Genomic DNA, 23545 nt, shown 5'->3' on the forward strand with positions numbered 1-23545 from the left:
CCACAGCTCCTCTGCCCGGTGCCATCGTGAGCTATCTGAGATCTCCAGTGGTTCCACAGATAGTAACACAGAGGTACAGTTTGCACTCACTGTTGAAGTGCAGCAGAGCTTTGGGGGTCACCGGGGTCGAAGTGAGCACCAGCATCTCCAGCCCCTTCAGCCCCTCTCTGCACACCTCTGCTGCCACCTCCTGGTTCACCTCGCTCACATGGTCCAGCTCCAGCACCTGCAGCCGCATGCAGTTCCGGGCTGTGAACGGAACAAAAATACAAAAAGGATTAGTGTTTCTCATACTGTGGTACACGCACAGCTCTTCAGTTTATGAGTTTGTCTAATTTAGAGTTCATTGTATATAATTATTAAATTAATTTCTTATTTAGAATTGCATTGGAAATTATGTAGTCCACTTTTTAGCTCTGATTAGACCTGGAATAGTGCTGCTAATTACTTGATTTAAATCTGGTGGTACTCGGAAACCAAACCTTATCTTTGAACCACTGGCTTGGATGGAATAGTTTAAATAAATAAATAAATAAAAATAAGAGAATGTATAGAATTGAACAATGTTTATGTTCACAAAATTATGATTAAAAGCTATTTTTATTTGTTTTTTATGTAGACAAAATAATTAAAACAATAAAAATGTGATTAATCAATAAAATTATATTGCCTACTTTATATTTTATATTACTATTCACTATCATATAACTTTCTTTAAATGATTTTGACTGACTTACCCAGTGATGCCAGCCCTTGAATGCCACATCCAGCCCCGCCCACTCCCAGAGCTCGGAGGTGAGGCCAACATCGGCCGATAGTTTGCAGGCAGCGATTACTGAAGCGGGCGGGCTGTTGGCTGTCGACACAGTGGTCTTATCACTAAAACATTTTATGAAAACACTAATCGACAAGGTATGATAGTGATCATCATAGATTATTACCATGGATGTAGTGGTGCCACCTGTAGGGAGATGATGTCTCTGCAGCCTGCCCCCAGTGCCCAGATGACCTCCTGACCGACCGGGTCTGTGGCACTCCTGCAACACAACATGAGCACTTTAAACTCAAACATGAACAATACTGTGATAGTACTCTTCCTAAGTATGTTTGTCTAATTTAGATTTTTCTGAAATTTATGATGTAATGCTAATTGATATTTTGCAGCTGATGCAATCAACATTTCCTGAGAGTGTGATGTTATATTTGTAGGCACTGCACTTTCTGAGGCTTGTGAGACTTTAATCTGATCTTTATTTTAACACAATCTGACCAGAAAGAACTGATTTAGCTGGAACTACAACAGGTGAGATGATTTGTGCTATTGAAAATCAAACACCTGAACAGGACCTATCGCATGGATCAGAGACTCTTGAAAATTAGTTGTCCATTTTGTATCTTGTATTATTTCTTTTGGATGATTCTGAAATTTATTTGACAGTGTGTGCATTGTGCATAACGCAGATGAAAGTGTTTGTACCTGTAGGTGACGGCCTGCAGGGCTCGGCAGTAGCAGCTGGCCAACCAGAGGGAGCGGTCAGTCAGGAGGTTAGGGCAGTGAGAGATCTTCAGTATGAGGAGGCTGCTCCCTGTGGATTTTAACAAGGCCTCCAGACCCTCCTCCAGACAACCACTGCATCAACACAATATCAATTTATACAAACACAGTAAACATGCTGTGTACACATCAAATCCCTGCCTGAGTTTGACATTTGAGTGACGTGAGAGATGTACACAAGACTAGTATTGAATATAAAGAACAGAAATCTTCAAGAGGTTGCACTCATGTGACAGCACAATCTTCTATAAGCCCGATAGTCTAAACTGGAGCTGGAGGACACGTCAGAATTCTATGATGAAATTTGCTGCCAGCACAAGTAAACAAAACAAAGAACACTTCATTCACAATAGGCTGTGATTGATGCCTGTTCAAATGAGTCATAAGATTAATATGGCAAGTTTGTGGAGCTAGTCCCCGACAAATAATGATAAGGTTCAACATTTGTGATTCATAGTTTTGAATATAGCTCTCAAAAACAGGACATTTCCAATAGAGTGGAACATGAAATAAAAAAAAAAAACAGTCTAGATTTTATTAAAGGTTTAACTTTGTGCTTGTTTGTACTGTCTTGCGTCTGTAGCTCACCGTGTGCTTTTAAGATAGTCCTCCTTGCTCTCCTTTTTACCTCTCTGTCTCGGCTTAAGGTTTTGTAGAATAAGGGAATGTGTCTGAGTGCACCACTGAGACAATGTGCAAAGGAACTAGAGGAGAACAAAACAGACATGAAACTACATTAGTATTTCAGTCCAAGAAAAAAAAAAAAAAAGGCTGCATTTAAGTAAGAATCTACCTTGGAAGAAATACGAGCATTCTCTAGCAGCACTCTGGTCCACACGGCCGGATGACGAGCTACAAACTTCCAGTCTCTGCAGACCTCAGCAGCTCGGAGCAGGGTTTTTGTGTCCAGATACGTGAAGATACAGAAGAGGGCAGCTCTCATCTTCAGGACCTCGGGACTTATGACTTCGTTGGATTTGGAGGGGCTCTTGGCGTGGCGGCACGGTTTGCTGTAGATGGGCTCAGGTCGACCTATGGAGAAAAATGTAAAGCGTGAAATATGAAACGAAGTCTATAAATGGAGGAGGGTTCAGAAAGTGCACAGTGAAATAGAGCACTCAAAATGTGGCATGGATCTTTTCCCTGTAATGTTTTTCATTCATACCAATTGCATATATATATATATATATATATATATATATATATATATATATATATATATATATATATATATATATATATATATATATATATATATATATATATATATATATATATATATATATATGATTTTTCAAAATAGCATGATCCAATCCAACTTTATTTGTATAGCACATTTTAAAAACACAAAGTCTCCAAAGTGCTGCACAGAGTAGGCACAATATTAAATACACATTAAATAAAATAAAGCATAAAATAAATAAATAAGCAAGTCAATAAAAACATAAAAAAAATACTAAAATTTGCAAATAGAAAAATAGCAAATAAAATCAATAAAAGACAGTCAGAGGACCACATGATTCCCATGCCATGTTAAAAGCCAGTGAGTAAAAGTGTGTTTTTAACCCAGACATAAAAGAATGAACAGAAGGAGCGCTCTTAATGTGAGGGGGGAGAGCGTTCCAGAGTTTGGGGCCAACCACAGAAAAGGCCCAGTCCCCTTGACTTTTGAGTCTCGTTTTTGGGACGACAAGCTGGAGCTGGCCCTCAGACCTCAGAGTGAGCGAAGAAGTGCAGGAACAATGAGGTCTGAAGGCCAGTCCATGAAAATCAACTCTAAAATCAATGGGGAGCCAGTGCAATGAGGATAAAACAGGTGTAATGTGTTCTCTACGACATGTGCCAGTTAAAAGACATGCTGCAGAATTTTTGGACTCACTCTAAGCATGACAGGTTCGCTTGGCTGATACCAGTTTACAGCGCATTACAGTAGTCAAGACGTGTAGAGATAAAAGCATGGATCACTCGCTCCAAATGGCTAAAAGATAAAACTGTTATCTCATGTTTGTCACAAAAATATCCAGTATAAACCAATTTGAGATGCACGTCATTTGTGTATTCTATTTACTGTGTTGTGTATCTTGACTCTTTTGCCGACACATGATATTGTAAAGGTACATGTTTTAAATGAATAAATAATAATGATGCATTAGTCCTACTGATACTTTGCAGCTGATGTCAACATTCTCTGTCAGTGTGACGCTAACTAAAGGCACTACTCTGCCTAAAGCTCTGTTACTCAAGTTAGACTTTAATCTGAGCTTTGTTCATTTTTCTTAACATAGAAGCAAATTAACTAATATGTCTACCATGAAAATTCAAAATTGGTGTTTATTTTTTGTTACAATTAACTTTTAGTTCTGTGATTAAAACCTGTGACATGAGGAACCAGGACTGAACCAGGACTAAAACAGGTCTAAACCAGGTCTAAATCAAAACTAAACCAGAACTAAACTAGGACTGAGTGTTGGAATAGGCCCAGAGGTGCGCCCGTGTAGACTGTCGGGTGACCAGAGGCGAAAGGACCGGTGCAGAGCTCATTGCCCCAAGAGGATAAACGCAGCCGTCGCATGATACCGCTTTGTAGACACTTTGCTCTGTGGGCTCTGGGTTCTCTTTCTCTCTCTCTCTCAAGTCCAACATTAGTCCTGGTTTAGTCCTGGTTTAGACCTGGTTTAGATCTGGTTTAGATCTGGTTTAGTCTTGATTCAGTCCTGGTTCAGTCCTGGTTTAGTGCTGGTTAAGTCCTGGTGTAGTCCTGGTTTAGTCCTGTTTCAGTACTGATTCAGTCCTGGTTTAGTCCTCCTGGTTCAGTCACGAATTGCATACACCCACTTAAAAAATCCCCACTACACCAGTTAAGCGAGTAGAGTTGAATTAGAAGGATGTCAGTTCTGGGTCCAGCTGGCAACTTCACAGCAACAATCTCTTTCATGGATAACAAACAGAAAATATATAAATAATATAAAGACTAATGAGTAGTATTTGCCCTTCTCCTTTTCTCAGGAAGCTATAATTCTCTTGTTGATCACGTGGCAGCACCATTCTCCTCCAGTCTTCCTCCAGCCCAGATTATATAAATGTCTTCCTGGTGCCATCTTGGTATGTTCTGTTGCTATATATCTTCTGCTCCCGTGTGTCCAATCCAAGCCTGCCTTATTCCTCCGGCGAGAACCCAGATGAGTCACTCCTCTTTGGCCTTGGACGCTGTCTGCTAGAAACCATCAGGGCTATGAACCATTTCTTACACGCTCTTATCCGCTCTCACTTTTTTTTTTTTTCCCGTTTTCTTCATACACACACACACCACCTACGCTCAAGACTGCCAAATGAGTGTTGCATGCTCGGAAAAAAATAACATGCACACATACGTACCATCTGATGAGTTTTGGCCCATTACGAAACAACTACATCCACGCCAGTAGCATGTTGTAACACTATACACGTCTTCCGTTAAAGGTGTGTAACTTTTCTAGTAGAGGTCCCGCAATCTGCTTGTCTCCATGGAGATGTTATTTTTTTTTTGCCTGGGATGATCCACAATTTGGCATTAAACTCATCTAACTCCACAGAAACAAACTGATGCCACCGTGTTACCAGGTCATGTTACGTTACTTCCAGTATGTAGTGTGCAAAGTAGTGCACAATAAGCCATACGGCAGGTGGGTGAATGGCGGTGAGTTTGAGCGTTTTTGGCAGAAAGCAGTGAGAGAGATGTACAATCTGTGAAGGATCTGAAAAAACGTTAGCATTCGGACTTGGCCGCAATACAAAAGAACTGATCAATTAGAAACACTGTGAGACGACAGTAGCCAAAAAGACGCTCAAAAATCTTAAAGCTCATGTACAAAGCTGTGATGGATATTATTGCTAAATATAGTGATTGTTAAAGGTCCTCTGTTATGCAAAATGGATTCTTGTGAGCTTTAAGCCATGTTATAATGCCTTCACCTCCTCAAAAACATACTCAGAGCTGTGTTTTGTTGTTTGAGTAATCCTGGATTATTAGACTGCCTGCATTCACAAAATTCTTGTCATGTAATGGTATTTTTCAACTTAACAGCGACCGTTTACCTTTTGTTCAGAAGAGATTGGCAATTCCAAGGCTGAAATCATCCAAGTTATGTGTGTTATTGTTATTAAATTATTTTTCAGTTTGAGAAAAGAACTCAGAGCCTAAATATGGAAGATTTGTGTCTGAATGAATTTGTGTGTGAATGAAACAAAACATAACAACAAAAACAAATCAAGGTATGTTTTTGACGAGGAAACAACATTATCAGATCTGAAAAAAGAGTAATATGCACAATTTAAATGGTCTATGAAAATGTGAAAATAGATCAGCATGTCAGAGAGTATTACAAAATTAGAATCCTCTCGCTTTACCGTCCATCATATAATCATATGACAAGATTATTCGTGAAGGTGCATGCAATTTAGACTAATTGGGATGCGAGTGGGCTTTAATGAGATGTACCATATGACCAAAACATCAGTCTCTCATCCATAATTAATCACTCAGACAGTTGTAATTAGACTACTTCTTGTCAGAAAAGATCACCCCAACCTAAAATGATCTCTAAACAGATCATTTTAGCAGGGGATAAAATTAATGTTTATGAAATCAGCTGCAAAGTATCTATTCTGGGGTAGTATGCTCTGATATAACAGTGTTTTTACATACAGTATTTGAGTAGTAGACTTACCTACAGTATACTGGGGTAGTATGGGGTGTGGTAACAGCAGTATTACTTATAAGGGTCACAGTGTCACTTTTTTAAAATGCATTTTTACACCCTCAAGGCACTGAAAGCGCTTTACATCAAGGAACCACTCACCCATTCAAACACACACACACTAGGGCAAGACGACAATCATTTATGGGAGCTGGAATCACACCACCAACCTGTAGGCCATTGGATCTGACCACTCAACCAATAATGTTTATGTCGAGAGTGGGATTTAAACTGCCAACCTTCAGCTCAGTGCAAAAATACTCCACCGACTGAGCTGCTGTCGCCTGTATTGGTGTAGTATGCCCTAACATAAGTGTTGGGGTAGTAGTCTTACCTATACTTGCTCTATTCACGCTTACATCACAAACCAGGAAGACGTTTGGAAAGATGTGATGACAACTTCCGGTGTAGTTACCGACACTGGGCTCGCCGACCGATTGTGATAAAACCCATTGAAGTAAATGTCATCAGCGATAAAATGAAGACTGCATACGTATGTCCTGTTTGGAATCATCTTGAATTTGGTGCCTCATCTCTTCTAATCGCATGTACCCAGTGCACGCGGAGTTGTGTGTCAGTGGGGAAATTATGAAAACTGAGGTATGTTTGTAATGGTTGATTAGCCGAACATAACAGAACTCCATAATGACATGTAGATGAAGAAAACTGTACCAGGGAAGTTGTAATTGCATCTTTCCAAAGGTCTTCCTGGATTTTGACGTAAGTGTGAATAGAGCCTACACTCTGACATAAGTGTAGTTTTACTTATATTGGGGTAGTAGTCTTACCAAAATTACAGGTCAAAAGTTTTAGAACACCCTAATTTTTCCAGTTATTTATTGTAATTCAAGTCGTGCAACTCCAATAAATAGCTTGAGAGGGCACAAAGGTAAGTACTGAACAGCCAGAGGTTAAAAAAAAAGACAAAAGAACAAAACACAAGTCCAAGCTCTGCCAAAACTACTGCAGGGTAAAAAGAACAAGATGGTAAACTTGAAAACATGGAGTGTCCAGCACAGTCACCAGACTTAAACCCCATCGAGCTGGTTTGGGATGAACTGAACAGAAGAGTGAAAGCCAAGTAACCTACAAGTGCCACACATTTATGGGAACTTCTGCAACAGATTTGGGAAAAACTTTCTGAAGAATATTTGATTTCTATTGTAAAAAGAACAAGCCACAAGTGTGTTCATCTGTTATATCTGCCAAAGGTAGACAAGTTCATGAATCAAACATTTAGAATATGTTTTGGTCAACAGTAAACAGTAAAGAGTAAAAAACTGGAAAAAGCGTGGTGTTCTAAAACTTTTGACCGGTAGTGTATTTTAAAGTAGTATGCTCTGGCACAGTAGTTTTACTTGTTGGGGTAGTGTAGTAGACATACCTATATTGGGGTAGTATGCTCTGACATGATGGGGGTATGGGGGTGCAGACTGCTGGACTTCCGCCACAGCTCTCCTCTCCTGCTCCCACATCTCCTCCGACTCGGTGGTCCGAGACCCCACATCAGACACGTCGCCCTCCTCTCCCTCACTGTTCCTGTACGGGCGCCTCTGCCAGTTCTGAATGGCCTGTTTCCGCAGACCCCAGTTTCTGGACGCCCCGCCGCAGGAGGGGGAGCGCTCGTAGCCCCCTCCCTCTCCCAGCCTGCACTGCATGTGGTAGTACTGCGTCTCCGGACAGTCCTCCATCGGGTGCATCTCCACGCTGTCACTGTCATAACCCCCAGAGCCCTGTGACACCGACTTCATCCGCACGGACGCTCTGAAACATAAAAAAAGAAAATAAGAATAAGAATAATAGTACATTTTGTCTATATAATGCTCAAAGACGCTTCTGATACAAATGCAAAACAGATCAGACAAAATATAGGCATGATTATAAAAGCAAGTTAAACAAATATGAAACATTTAACATTAAAGAAGACCTATTGTGCTTGTGTCTGTTGTATAGTTAAAATGTGTGACACCCATGGACCATTATGTTATAATTTGGACATTTAAAATCACAATATTGATCTGAAAAAACTCAATAAAAGAAACAAATTGACCGACTTCCGCGTTAGAAAATGGCAGTCCTCAGTGAGTAAGAGCGGTGCTGTGGATCACACTAGTGAGTCGCCGATTTTTTTTTTCATTTGTCCCAAAATGACTACGCGACGCTGCCAAATCCTACGTGTATCACAGATAAAGAAAATTTAATTGGTGCCAAACCTCTACTGAAAAAAGGTAAAAGGTAGCTGTTAACTTAAAAACTACCTCTATAAGACATCACAAGGTGGAACAGAGCATTTTGAGTTTTGGAGATGTAGACAGACTAATAATAAATGGTAAAGATCGGCAGCTTTATGTAAAAAAATACATACAAAGTGCAAATATTCGATAACAAATTTTACTACTGCTTCAAACATTACAACTTTACTATACCCAGCATAAATAAAACTAAGAGACCTTTTTATTTGCAACAACAATCTCATATTATTTCATGTTATATCAGTTTTTCTCCTCTGTTGCGTTGCGCTGGATTCTTGATTTAAATTGCTCATTGATTAAATTTCATCTGCTCCACAGCGTGCGAAATACTCAATCAGGAAATGGGAAATTGATACTAGATTTGACAACGTGGGATGCCCCAGGCCTGTTATGAGACAAAAATAGACTACAATAAGCAATGGCATTTCAAAAGATTAAAGGTCCTATATTACGCAAAATGGACTCTTGTGAGCTTTCAGCCACGTTAGAATAATGTTTCCTCCTCGAAAACATACCTGGAGTTCTGTTTTGTTTCATTTACACATGTTTGAGAAATACTGCATTGTTACGGCCCCAGCTTGAGAGACCGTAATAAAGAAAGAGGAACACAACAACAGCGACGGTTTAAGCTCTCTGCTGGGGCATTTATTAATAAGTTACAATAAATATGTGCAAATAGTGCTAAGCTGCGTTGTGGCAATCGGCTGATGGTGTGGTCGGGTGGAGTCGAGCCAGAGGAGCAGCCATGGGTGTAGGAGGCGGGTCCCTTTTATAAATGGCTGGATGCGCTGGGCCATAATACATCCGGGTCACCTCAAAATAGAATTATAATTAATACAAACACGGCACAACGGGGGTCGCGACATTCATTAATGGGCTGTCTGTATCCCCAAAGCTCAAAATAATCTGTTCCACCTTGTGCTGTCATGTTGTGGTAATTTCCAGTGAGATCATTTTACCTTTAGGTCAGTAGAAATGGGAAATCCCAGGGCTGAAATTATCCAAATGATCCTAGTGAAGGTGTATGGAGTTTAAAAACACAGTAGAGCACATCCTGTATTACCAGGCAGGAATGTTTTCAGTTTGAGAGAAGAACTCAACCTAAACATACATTGTGCGTTAAACATGTGAATGCAAATCAAATGAAACAGGAAACACACACCAAGGTTCTTGTAGAGGTGCAAATGCAAGGAAAATAAAAGTGAAAAAATGCATAGCTCATTCAGATGGCCGACGTCCAAAAGCTTTTTTTTATTTCTAAATAACGTTTTGGCAAAAAAGCCTTTGTCAGATCATTTTTCTTGCTTTGGACCACATTATGCAGCATGTGAATGAAACAAAACACAACTCCTGGTATGTTTTAATAAGTAAACAACATTATAACATCAGATCAGAAAATAGCGCAATATGGGCCCTTTAATGGAACACGGAGGCCTATTTATATCCACAAGGAAAATGTTTAAATAATCATAGCTAAAACATACAAACAAGAATCTCACTGTTTACTTTTATCTTTAATGAGCAAAGTCTATCCATGTGCAAAAAAGGAAGTAATCAAATATTTATTATACAGTATCACAGTGAGTCTCTGCACTGAAATGAAATGAAATAAGGATGCTCAAAACATAGAAAGCGTTCCAACAACTTAACCGGGGGCAAAGACAAATCTGAGCTTCATTACTCTCTAATTAGGTGGTAGAGAAAAAGTCATGCACCAGAACTAAAGACACTTCATTAAATTGCCTGGTGTTAAATACAATTAAGACATTAATGGTATGAAATCATCGCCACCATGAGCTGTATACTGGTTTATTAAGTGTTTTTATAGGAAGCAAAGGCACAGCTGGGTAAATCTGCTGCAATTATCATTAACATCTTTAGCGAAGTAGACGTATTAAGTGTACAGAATCATAATGACAGTGGTGGAAGAAGTACTCAATTTAGTTACTTAAATAAAAGTACAGATACTACAGCAAAAAAAAAGTAAAAGTATCACCTGAAAAATCTACTTAAGTAAAAGTTACCCTTTTAAAAATGTACTTAAAGAGTATAAAGTAAAAGTATTTCATGCAGATTTTGAGATCTAATAAAGCTTCAAATGTACAGATTTTTATACAGATTGGTATTGAATTTTGAAATTGAATTTTTTGAAACAATTGAATTAATCTTTTTTGTTTGTTTGTTTTTATTTGTATTTTTGTTTGCTCATAATATGAAAGTGTTAAACTAAACCCTCGGCTTTTTCAGAAGGGTCTCAAACTCTAATAAAAATACTTATACTTCCTGTAAAAGTCCCTCCAGTCCTGTTAAAAAAATGTAGTGGAGTAGAAAGTACTGATACCTGTTCACAAATGCTATGAAGGAAAAGTAAAAAGTACCCACTTAAGAAAAGAACAGATTCGTAAAATGTATACTTAAGTACAGTTTTGTTGTTATTTTTACTTCTTTATGTTCCACCATTGCATACTGAGCATACAGGTAAAAGTTTTCTGGAGAAATATTATACAGAAACACAAGGAAAATGTGTTCAGTTACACCCTCTTGCCACTAGATGGAGTCTGGTGCTACAACACTGCCTGGACAGAGAGTGAAGTTGGTGGACTCAGTGTTTCTAAAATTAAAGTGTGTTTTTCACTGTGTAATCTTGCCATAATTCCACCCACATGTATAAGGACATGAAAAGCTGTTTAAGTTGCTGACTGTTGAGAAAAAGTAAAGCCAAAAAACTGATTCTGAAATGTGACAAGGAGCCTCTTCATAAACATTTGAAGATTTTACAGACTGAATGATTGCTTGAAGTCTTTACATTGAATGCATTTTTCTGACTATACCCAGGCAGGTTTCTCCTAGTTCTCTATCCAAATGAGTTTTCAGACTATGATAAATCGTTTGCTAATGTGTGCATTGTGAGAACTCTTGTATTGATACTGCGCAGTGACTTCATGCTGGGGATGTTCATGCATCTCTTTTAGTCAAAATTGATTTTCAACAAAAGGGCAAGAGTGACTAACAGAAAAACTGTGAGCTAATGCTAGCTAGTTTGTGACTGTGTTTTTGTGTGAGAGAGACTTGTTTGACAGCAAAAACACCATATGGTCAGATTGTGTTAAAATAAACCACAGATTAAAGTCGAACAAAGCCCAGAGCCTCTAGTTTGCATCACACCCCCAGAGAAAGATGATGACATCAGCTGCAAAGTGTCAATAACTTCTTGTTGGTCCAGTTGGCTAAAAGTAGAGGCCAGCAGACGGACGCCTGTGTCACAACATGATCTGTATGAGCTGATTCAGTGGGGAAGGCCTGGCAGGTTCCCCTGTGATGGCACATTAGGAAATCTCCCATAGCAACTGGGAATGACACTAGTGTTAGTCAGACCCCACCATGTGTCTGATGGCTCCAAAAGGGAGCACAATACCCCTGTCACAGCCCATACTCAGCGGATACCCAACCTGCCACGCTCAGGTGCTCTGTGCTCATGGCTAAACCATCAATATGTAACAGACACAAGGCAGCTGGTGCAAACAGGGAAATCACAGACACTGGTGAATGTTCCTCCATATCGTACATGTCCTACCTTCACACATATGCTATAACATATTAACATATACCATCTGTCACACAGCAGTGTTAAATCACACAGGTTCAGACTGGGACTGTGGAAGCACAGGCATTGGAATAATTTTACTGAAAACATTTATGACTAGAGATCCACTGATATGGGTTTTTCATGGCCGATTGATCCAAATCCAACTGATGACTGATAAGATTTGCTGATTTGCTATTTTTGGGCTGCTATATATGACAGATTTTGATTATTTTCCTCAAATGTAATTTAAATTTACTACAAACCCACCCACAGGCTTTTCAGAGAGCTGCATAGTTACATGTCGTGTTGTGTGTTCAAATAAAGCATTGTGTCTTTTCTTTAGGTAAAACTAAATATCATCCTGTGCTGGAAATTTAAAGCAGCGCAATCTCCTCTAATAATGCGAAACACTGATGCAGTAAAACATATTCCAATACAGTGTGCCATTTTCAAAGACACCAGATAGTGTTTTTATGGAGAGAGCAACAGAGAGATTCATAACATACTACAAAATGTGATTATGTCATACTCCAAGATGAGATACAAGAGCCAGTTTCCCCTGTTGATTAAATTGTACTTTACAACAAAAATCTGCATTATTATAATATTTGTTTTAGCTGCCTCCCATCTGTTTTAAATAATATTGGTCTACAGAATAATGATGATGAACCCAGCATGGCCAAGCTCCCACATGCACCACGGATCTATACCATAGCATCAAAGCTAACGTGATACAGAACACGCCGGTACTTCTGCCAAAGCCCCTAAACCAATAACAAGTAAAGTCAAGTTAAAAAATAAAAATTGTGATTGATCATTACAAACTATTACAGAATTAAAACTGCCATCTGCAAGTTAATTTGATTTTTTTTCTACCAGTAGGCTACATGACAAATGCAAAATCTGTTCCCCCTCCTCTCACTTGTGGTATCTGCTCTTAATTTTTTTTTCCATTTTTCATTTTTGCTTCTCTTTTGTTTGCTAAAGTGTGCATTTTGACACCATGGTAACTGCTGAACATTCCTCCATAATCATTCATGTAGAACTACACCAGCTTGATGTCACTGCAAACTATTAAGGTTTTCATTCTGCACTCTTCTCTTTCATTTAATCTCTCTTGCTTTAATTGTATGTTTTCATTTGTTGGTGTTGTGATTTTAATGTATTTCTTATTCTGTAAAGCACTTTGAATTACTTTGTGTATGAACTGGGCTATACAAATAAACTTGCCTTGCCTTGCTTATTAATTTCTTGTTATTCAGGTAGAAATTTGGGGGCTTGGGGCAAGAAGCCTGACATGGGCCCCCCCACTAACATAAATTAACAGGCAGAGGAGTGCAATTTTCGGCCCCTTAAACCCTGGGGCCCTGGATAACAGACCCGTTTGTCCACCCCTGTTATTATTCAAGGCTTTTCTGCTGAATTAAGACACTTCCCCCCATTCACTCCTCCTTCTGGTCAGCCTCTGTCATGTCTCACCCATCACAGTGAAGTGTGAACTCTCAGAAGTAACAGATTAATGTAATTACTCCCTAATGGTACCAGCTCTCAGTTTTCTTGTCATATCACCCACCACAAATTTGTAGCTTCACTGAAAAATACTACTCACTGGTAAACACACACTCCACTTAAGACCAATGAGAGCAATAGAAAAGCTTATAAACTTGTAACTGCCGCACCTTGTAGGATAAATGTTATTTAGAGACTCGTTAAAATGCTGTGTTCAAAGCCTCTAATAGTACTGCGTGGAAATACAAGTAGGTCATAATATTTTGCTTGGTATGGTAGCTTACATATATTGAGTCTTGACTACCTTGGCTTCACTTCATTAAAGATTAATTAGTAGAAAGATGGATAGATTTTTTTAAGGTCTAATGCAGCCTCTAGATAACAGAGAGTTCCCTGGTCTGGAGTAAAGGGATGTGACAGTATCGATAAATATTGATCGGGGTCAGAGTGGCCACTTACCCGGTGCTGGGGGAGGAGCGTCTCTCTGACACTTGGTACATGCCCCTTGTGCTTCCAGAAAGACTTGAGTTTCTCTGTAAAACATATAAAATTGCACAAAATATATTAGTAAAATCAATCTCAATTTTCCAGCCTTCACATTTGGCAATCAAATATTTAGTTGGTACAAGTGCAAAAAACAATGCACGGCTGTCTTTTAAAGGGCCCCTGCTATTTTTTCTCACTACAGTATGTTATAATGTTGTTTCCTCATCACAAACAGACCTGGTATTTTGTTTTGTTTCATTCACACATGTTTAACACAAAAATCCTGCATATTTAGGCCGAGTTCTTCTGTTAAACAGAAAACACTCTGTTCTACTTTGTGATGTCATGTGGTAACACAGTAAGTGCTCCACTGTGTTTTTAAACTCCATACACCTTCACTAGAATAATTTGGATAATTTCAGCCTTAGAAATGCCAATCTCTACTGAACAAAAGGTAAAAGGAGCTGTTAACTTGAAAACGACAGCTGTATGACACAAGTTGGAACAGAATATTGTGAGCTTTAGAGATGTAGACAAAATAATAATAATAAAGGTTTACTCCAACATGTGTAAATGAAACAAAACACAACTCATGTTTTTGATGAGGCAACATTATAACTCACAGAAGTCAGTTTTGCATAATTTAATAAGTAATCAGAGAAGGAATTTACAAGTGACCCACTTAGCTGTTATCATGGGGATCTTACATATTAAAAAGGTGTTTTGATAACTGAGATATTTGGATAGTGAAGTTATTGCATTACAATAAAAATATTAATGAATAATCATCAAATAAAAGTGTCAATCTCGTCTGATCTCAATGTGCTTAGTACTGGGATAATAACCACTAAGAATACCAGGAGTCACAGTTGGGCAGCAGTGGCTTGTCTGTGGATACTGTTGTTGTGTTCTTAGGCAAAACACTTAACCCACATCGCTGTTAATGTAGTGTGTACGTGAGTAATTGGTGGGACTTATGGCTGCTTTTTTTTATTTTTTGGATAGTCCCTTGAGATGCATCATTTCTGCCTCATTTAATCTTTTCTCAACTTTTAACTTTTCACATTTCAAAAAATTTAATATTTTGATTTAAAGTGATTTAATTTGATTTAATTCCCATCATCATTTTTCATCATTCTGAAACTCAGGGATAAAAGGCTAATGCATTATTAACATTTTCCAAATGTTAAGAGTGCTGGTATTTACAAAAGAATTTCAGAATTGTCTATAAAAAATACAAATAAAATAAAATAAAAAACAAACAAACCATAAATAATAAACATAAAACTACTATAATTTCATCTGAATAATATCACACCGAAAGTTAATTACTCCAGATCATTACAGCAACCCAAATCCAAATAACCTTTTCTAAACAGACACAGGTTGGACTCATCACAGGAGGAAGTCGTGCCCTTTTCTTCTGTCTGTCACTTCCAAAATATCTCCGTGGCAGCAGCGGGCCGTCTCCTAGGAGATGGGTCTGACCTTGATGATGCCATGAGACGGTGTGAGGATCACGTGTCGTCGTGTGACATGCCCGGGCTTCCCTTCACAGTGTAACAAGGTGCCAACCATGTTGTGACTCCACTATTATTCACAGTCTTACCATGTGGCAGTGAGTGATGACTTAATACAAAGGGCATCTAAATAAAGCAGCACTAGAACAGGGCACGAGGTCTGGTCTCCGCTGCACTCTAGCCCATGCATTTCTTATTTTCTTCAGATAGCTTGATATTATTGCTGTCCTTTATTGTGCAAAATTGACTCTTGTGAGCATTAAGTTACAGTAGAAAGTTGTTACCTCCTCAAAAACATACTCAAAGTTGTTTCATTCACACATGTTTAAGTAATTCTTTATTATTAGTCAGTCCACATCTCTAAAACTGTCGTGAAGCAATAGTTTTCAGCAACTTTTTAGCTTTTGTTCAGTAGAGATGGGCAACTCCAGGGCTCATCTATGGAGTTTAAAAACACAGTGGAGCACTTGCTGTATTACCACGTGACATCACAAGGTGGAAAAGAACGTTTGTGCGAAGAACTAACCTAAATATACGAGTCTGTGCGTTAAACATGTGTAAATGAAACAAAACACAACTCCAGGTATGTTTTTCATGAAGAAACATTATACAAGAGATTTAAAAAATAGCGTAATATGGGCCTTTTAAGATGCAGATTTATTTGACAGTAACACTTTTTCAAATTAAGACTCAAAAAGGCAAAGTTTATTAATGATTTTCCATATTAAGCCCAAAATTAGCCTTGATTAAACTTGGTATAGTCTTCACCGAGTTAATGAAGTGAATTAAAGCACATAAATATTTGTTTTTGTTTAGTGATTGTGTGATATATCCGTTCTTAACAACCATATCACATATTACAGTACTTTCCAGTAATGTGCACACTTAATACTGGCCACTCTAAAAATTAAGGAAGTGCGAGAGCTGTAATTATCTGATATAAAATTATGTCAGCGAAAGAGGTTTCCATGGCAGCGCACAGATTAGCGCGGTACAAAAGGTCGCTTGTATCTATAATGGTTGTTTGAATAGGTGAGATTGTATGACAGCATGTGTGGGGAAACATAATGATGCAAAACGCAGAGATAGACACAAAGACAGCCCTAGAAACAAAGAGATTGGTGTACTTCCTGGAGCCCGAGGATGTTTTTTATGCAAATACAGCCTCTGATCAACACGAGATGGACGTCTACTGTGACGTGAGAAGGGAATACTCATGGTTCAAGAGCTACACAAGATAATAAATTATACTTTCTGGCGGGTATTGTAATTGCGATTAGACTTGTGCCAAAGTCGTTCTCTTCGGAGTACACATTGTAAAGATCTCCAGAAGCATTAACGTTTGAGAGAAGACGAAAATATAAATCACAAAACTACTACCAGAATCTCAGGCACTTCAGAACATTTTTGAGATCCAATCTACTGGTACAAGATTTTTCTATAAAAACACACTATATTTTCTTCTCTACAGAGGAAATTCTATTAGCTAAATCAGTCTAGGGGTCCAGAAGCACTTGGTAGGTGGTAATTGGAATGGTTTCATATTTTAAAAGAAGGTGAAATTAAAAAGGGTATGTTTAAAAAAAAAAAATCATAATAATTTATAAGGATTCTAGAAACAAGAAAGAAAAGCAACTATATACTAGTAAACATTATACTCAAGTTAGAGGCTACTTGCATTGTGGGATAAATCTTAGGGGATACTTGAGACTAAAAAGGTTGGGAAACATTGATCTAAATAAATGCAGCCTTTGCGATTGTGTAACTGCACCAGCTTGATTTTGATCTGATTTTAATTAACAGTGTTGCCCTAGTTTGTCATAAGATTTTGATGGGTGTCATTCCAGTGGTCGATGGCAGACTGGAATATTCTCCTGGACAAACTTGCCAACTTTGTTTTGGTGACGTTTCTCTAAATTGTCTCACTTCATACTTCAAGTAGATCACAATCAGTAACGGCAAATGGATATGCTCAGTAATAAAAAAGTGATCCCCAAGGTTCAGTCCTCGGACCATTACTTTTTACTTTACATCTCAGTAATATTTTCTCCCATTCTTTGTATTTTTGTTGTTGTTTTTTTTAGCTCAAGAAGAAATTATAAAATGCATTTGATAAGGTCACAAATAAATCTGAAATTCATCAAAGACTATCCACTTAACTAGAAAACATGAATTCAATCTACAGTCCTTGCTTCACTGGATTATGGTGTCATTATTTAAAGCCATGAAGCACACAGTACTTTAAAAAACCTTGATACGATTTACAGCAGTGCCCTTCATTTTATTACTTTTGACAGTTACTATACTCACCACTGTGATCTGTACTGCAAGGTTGGCTGGACTGGATTCGATATTTAACATTTCAAAGAGCTCATTTTGAATGTTGTTACTTTATCAGAAACATACCTGGAGTTGTGTTTTGTTTCAGTCACACATGTTTGAGTAATCCTTTTTTATTATAGGCTATTTATTTTCAGTTTGATAGAGGAACTCAACCTAAAATATGTAAATGTAAATGAGACAAACCAACTCCAGGTTTGTTTGTGATGAGGAAACAGCATTATAACAGACCAGAAATAGCATAATCTGGGACCTTTAATCATCTATATGACCAATTCTGTGTAATCTAATCTAATCTGTAAAACAACAAGAACTGCTGCAGTGTATCTTGAAGTAAATTTGACACTAAAGTCTATTATAAAGTCGACCCATGGTGCAATGCGGGCACATCACTCAATAAAATCAATGTCTCATACAACATCCAAAAGCAACCAGGAAAAAGACTCTGCACTGTGCATCACTCTTGGTTATTGCAATGTCCTCCTCCAGTATTACAGTGTCCTAAAATTCATCTTGTATTTACCCACAGTCCTGCAGGATGGCCACCTCAATGAAGAAAAACAGGGAACCGTTTTTGAAACATAATATGATTTTTAGTTTTTAATCAATTGTAACACAGAGAGAAAAAGATTAGAAGACCAATATATTAAAATCTTGATTTCTATGGGTGAAAAAATTAAGAGATCATTTGCAAAAAGATATCCCTGTTTTGAAAATTAATTTTTTATTTAATTTTTTTTTCCTGGCATATTGTACAATTATTATGAATAACAGTATAGCTGAGGTGATTTGAGGTGAAGAAGGGATAGAATAATATTGTTATTGCACTAAAATAGACTGTGAACCTCTGACAATATTATTATTATTATTATTTTTTTTTTCAAAGGGCACTTAGATTCAAAACTTAAAACTAGGGGGACAGAGCCTTCTCTGTGGCTGACTCTAAGATCTAAAACACTCTACAGTGAAATCTCATCTTAAGACCCACTTTTACAGTCTGTCTGTCTGTCTGTGAGTTGTGTCTCACACAGTGTTGTGTCATTTATTGAATTTTAAATAATGATTTTATGCTTAAGTAGCTTGATTCATCAGCCGGTTTCACTTCGTGGAAACCATCTGACCTCGGAGCATTAGGATTCGTTTGCTCAAAGGTGGGGGTGTACTTTTTTATTTAACCAATCGCTGCTACTTGGTCGTGACATATGTAAAGTGCTGCTAACGGGGCTAAATGGTATAATAAGCTTTTCCCAAATCCCATAGGAAGAAGGGCAATAACATCTTTCCCCTTGATAAAATTCACCAGTCTCTTTGTTACAGCTTTAAATCCTCAATCTTGGGGATCCTTGCAAACACAGAATGTATGGCTTCCTCTGTATCCATCTCGAACGCTTTGTTTACTGTTGTGCTGTATCACAAAAGGGACCCAGACAGACGCTTGAGTTTGACATCATGGCTTCACAGCTCTTTGCTTATTGGCCAGTGCACGGTCTACAACTTCTGGGGCTCTTGCAAACCATCTAGTGTTGCTGGAGAGAAATTAAATTGAGCGGAGGCACTAGGTGGTGCCAGCCTGGCTAATTTTAATGACTGCTCTTATTTAATTTTACTGGCCTTATTGTTTTAGAACTTGTGAGATTAAGCATTTGAGTATTCAAAAGGAAAATGGTACTTTTTTCCCCACCTTTAAGGCACTCAAAGCACTTTACATCATGGAACTACTCACCCATTTACACACACACATACATCAGTGTACATAGACACTAGGGGCGAGGTAGGTTAAGAGTCTTGCCCAAGGACACAACAACAGCATTCATCTGTGGGATCTGGAATTACACAACCAAACTGTGGGTCAGTGGATTTGACCACTTAACCATTGCTGTTTATGTCGAGAACTGGATTCGAACCACCCACATTCTGATCAGTGGACTGTTATTCAGGGTTTGTTTTTTTATTCATTTTACTTTCCCCTGTGCAGCACTGCATTAACTGTCTGTGTATGAAATGAGCAATACAAATAAAGTGGCTTAGATTGGACTGTACAAACCTGCCGTCCGTTGCCCTTGTTGGCCTGCAGGCTGCAGCGGCCCAGGCTCCCGTTGGGCGTGGTTCCACAGCTGCTGATGATCTGGAGCTGTTTCTCTGCGCGGTCAGCTCGATCCAGGAGCTCCTCGATGAACTGCTGAAGGCGGACTTTGGCTTTGGCTTCGCGCGCTGCCGTCTCCTGGAGAAACTGGTCAATCTGGGCCACCTCCCTGGACACAGATCATAAGCAGAGTGTTGTGTAAGTATAGTTTCAGACATAGAGCAGATGGTGTTGTGCACTCTTAGTATGCAGACACTTAAGTGGACTGACAAAGACATATGAGCTGTTAGAGGAGAGACAAAAGCAATAGAGACAAGGAAGTAGCAGGAATCTGTAGTTGTCTTCTGTCCAACTATAACATATATTTAAAGAAGACCTATTAGGCTTATGTGTTAAGTCCGCTGACTTCTGCCTTAGAAAACTGTGGTGCCCAATGGGAGCTGACATTGCTCTAAACATCATCACAACACAGAATGGTGAAGGTGAGTGAAAACAACTATAACAAGAGCCCTAAACCAGATCTAATCTAAAATATAAATATAATTAAACTCCATCTATGGTTGAGTCAAATATTCTGGAGTAAGGGGGGGTACTCCTGAGGACTTTCTACAACTCTGTGGTGGCATCAGCCATTTTGTACTTGGAGACGGAGAGGAAGAACCTGGACAAGGTCATCAAAAAGTCCAGCGCTATCCTGGGCTATCATCTAGATCAGTGATTCTTAACCATAGGGCCGGTGCCCAAAGTAGGGCTGGGACCACCTCCTTGGGGGGCCCACAATCAGTACAATATAATGCATTTAATATGAGATAGGGCCTCAGGTTACTTTGTTCAGAAAAAGTCGCGCCCCGAGATTGAAAAGATTAAGAACCCCTGTTTTAGACCACGGATCTCCAATCTGTGGTTCGGGAGCTACCAGTAGCTCTCCACCCCTTTCCAAATAGCTCACCAAAGCATTTCTGAATTATATGAGAAATGCTTCATAACTAAACTCTGATTAAATAACATTGTAAATGTGTAATTTTGATGTGCAACTTGTGCACTAATAAATGGAAAATGGTTTATGTTTAATAGACATCTAACTGTACCCTGTCTAAGGCCCGCCATGGCTCTTATATTTTCTCAACTTCTTGCGACTGCTAATATTAGTAGTTCTCTGACATTTTCTTTTCAAAATGGTATCTCACCATAGGTAAAATGTTTGAAGACCCCTGGTCTAGACTCACTACAGGAGGTGGGGGACAGGAGGGTCTTGACTAAACTCACATTTATACTGAACCATAAGTGTCGTCCCCTGAAGGACGCCCTGTCATACTATACAATGAATGCTCGCCAGTACATGTGTCATTCACCTGTAGTATTCATGTACAATACTGAAACAGAGTGTGAGTCATCATCTGTACAATACATTGCACTGTACATAATCAAAGTCAGAGCCACTTACATAACAGTTCTGTACCTACATTCCTTCCTCACTCATCTCTACTCTAGCTGCTTTCTAAACAACACAGCTAGGAGCTCAACAAAGCTGCTAACCTTGACAAAGCCAGAGCAGCGGATGAACAGGGACAGACAAAGAACCATCTGTAACCTTGTGTCCTATAGGTTCAGTGTCCCTCTTATTCTTCACTCTTAAAAGCCTTACATAATTCTGCTTGTATTCAACAGTGAGTGTGAATATTCCTAAAGCAGGCCATTGTGAGATAAAAATAGTTGGGGAGGGTGGCACAGTTAAGTTGCTTCATCATAGGCACAGAATCTAAAAAAGTCATTCCCGTGATGAGGTGTTGGGAGTGAAAAGAAGGCGTGTGTGAAATGTGCTATTGGCTGAGAAAACTGTTTACTTATTACCCAACACTTACTTCTGCTATTAAAGGTTCTATATTGTGCAAAAATTAACTCTTGTGAGCTTTAAGGCATGTTATAATCTTGTTATCTCCTCAAAAACAGACCTGGACTTGTGTTTTGGTTCATTCATGTTTGAGTAACCCTTTATTATTAACCTGTCTACATCTCCAAAGCTCAAGATGCTCTGTTCCACCTTGTGATGTCATGAAGTGGTAGTTTTCAAGTTACCAGCTCAAGGGCGTAGATTTGGTCTCAGCTTTGGTAGGGACATTATCAGCTAACCTCCCCAGAAACAAAACAGAGTCTGGGCAGGTCCAAAAGAAGTGAAATGTGATTTCATTTTTCTGTTCACAAAATGTACAGTTTGTGTCCATTGTCCTTCTAAGATGATTCTTTACCAAATAACAGCGATGTAGAAGTTTATAGCAGATTTCCCTTTGCTTGTTGGTGATGAGATATATGTGAGATCATGTCCAGACATTTTTCCATGGAATATTGTCAGTAGAGTCCGGTTGCTGACAGCGCACATGTAGGGCTTCATTTGGGAGGTGCTCTTGCGGTGATAGTCGCTCTTTTTCTATATTGACTCATTATAAGGCAAGTTTAATTGAAGATGAAGCCAAGTAAGTTCCTTTTTCAAAGTTTTTCAAAGTTTGGTGCAGAGCATCTTCACTCACGCCTGCTCATGCCGCCGTCTTCGGGTGCTGGCCCTGTCCTGTCACTTCCCCAGTTTAGGCTCCTGGCCCCAATAATGACATCCCTCTGTTGCTCACTGAATACATCTCAGAACGTCTAATAAAAAAAACGTGAACTAAAACGTGTTGAAGTTTGGAAAAATATCGGAATAAATTTATATTTTTATTTATTAAAATAAAATGGCAAATATTGGTAGACACTATTTTGTCTTCCCCAAATATTGATTGCGACATGTCCCCAGTGAGATCGGCAATTTTAGGTCTGAAATCATCCAAATGATTCCAGTGAAGGTGTATTGAGTTTAAAAACATAGTTGAGTACTTCCTGTAGTTGGAAAAGAGTGTTTTCTGTTTGAGAGAAAAGATCTCAGCCTAAATATGCAGGATTTGTGTGTTAAACATGAATGAATGACACAAAACAATCCAAAAACTCTGTATTATAACACAGATCAGAAAATAGCGTAATATGGGCCTTTTTAAAATAACAAAGTAAGTCTGACTATAAAAATAGGGATCGTTTGTGAATACCACCAAAAGTGTCTCAAGTTTTTCATGACAGGAATAAAAGTTCTAACAAAAAAACCACTTGCTTGTTCCCATGGTGATAGTATCTCATTGCCTGAAATGTGCCGCAGTATGCCATTAAAATCTGTCTTGCATTTATTCAATTACAGTTGTTTTATAGCTGTGTAAAAATTAAACTGGGAGTTGCTAAACTTCTTGAAGATGGATAACTGTAATACCAGACACTGCAGGAAAGGCAATAACATCTCCATGGAGACAAGCCAGCGCCGAACCCTCCATCAGAAAAGTCCCACAGCACATCTTTAACTCAACTGCACTTGCCAATCTGCATTTACATATGTCCAGGCTGAACACATTTGCAAAACCTACTGATACCTGCAGTGACACAATCTTGGGGGTGTTCTACATGT

The 23545-nt window shown here is 38.7% G+C and overlaps 1 protein-coding gene across 1 annotated transcript in view; it reads right to left on the reverse strand.

Moving 5' to 3' along the window:
- Nucleotides 1-23545, reverse strand: part of fbxo41 (F-box protein 41) — a 36752-nt gene that overhangs the window by 6555 nt on the left and 6652 nt on the right. The window contains exons 3-11 of the mRNA XM_020930615.2: nt 20029-20236; nt 14098-14171; nt 7676-8055; nt 2349-2587; nt 2144-2259; nt 1478-1630; nt 942-1037; nt 738-856; nt 91-249 (exon numbers count right to left, since the gene is read on the reverse strand). Of these exons, the coding sequence (XP_020786274.1) occupies nt 91-249; nt 738-856; nt 942-1037; nt 1478-1630; nt 2144-2259; nt 2349-2587; nt 7676-8055; nt 14098-14171; nt 20029-20236 (1544 nt within the window). The remainder of the gene's footprint in view (nt 1-90; nt 250-737; nt 857-941; nt 1038-1477; nt 1631-2143; nt 2260-2348; nt 2588-7675; nt 8056-14097; nt 14172-20028; nt 20237-23545) is intronic.

The sequence above is a fragment of the Boleophthalmus pectinirostris genome, unplaced genomic scaffold (assembly GCF_026225935.1).
Source record: "Boleophthalmus pectinirostris isolate CB_2022bp ecotype Guang Dong unplaced genomic scaffold, ASM2622593v1 HiC_scaffold_22, whole genome shotgun sequence".
Classification (NCBI taxonomy): domain Eukaryota; kingdom Metazoa; phylum Chordata; class Actinopteri; order Gobiiformes; family Gobiidae; genus Boleophthalmus; species Boleophthalmus pectinirostris.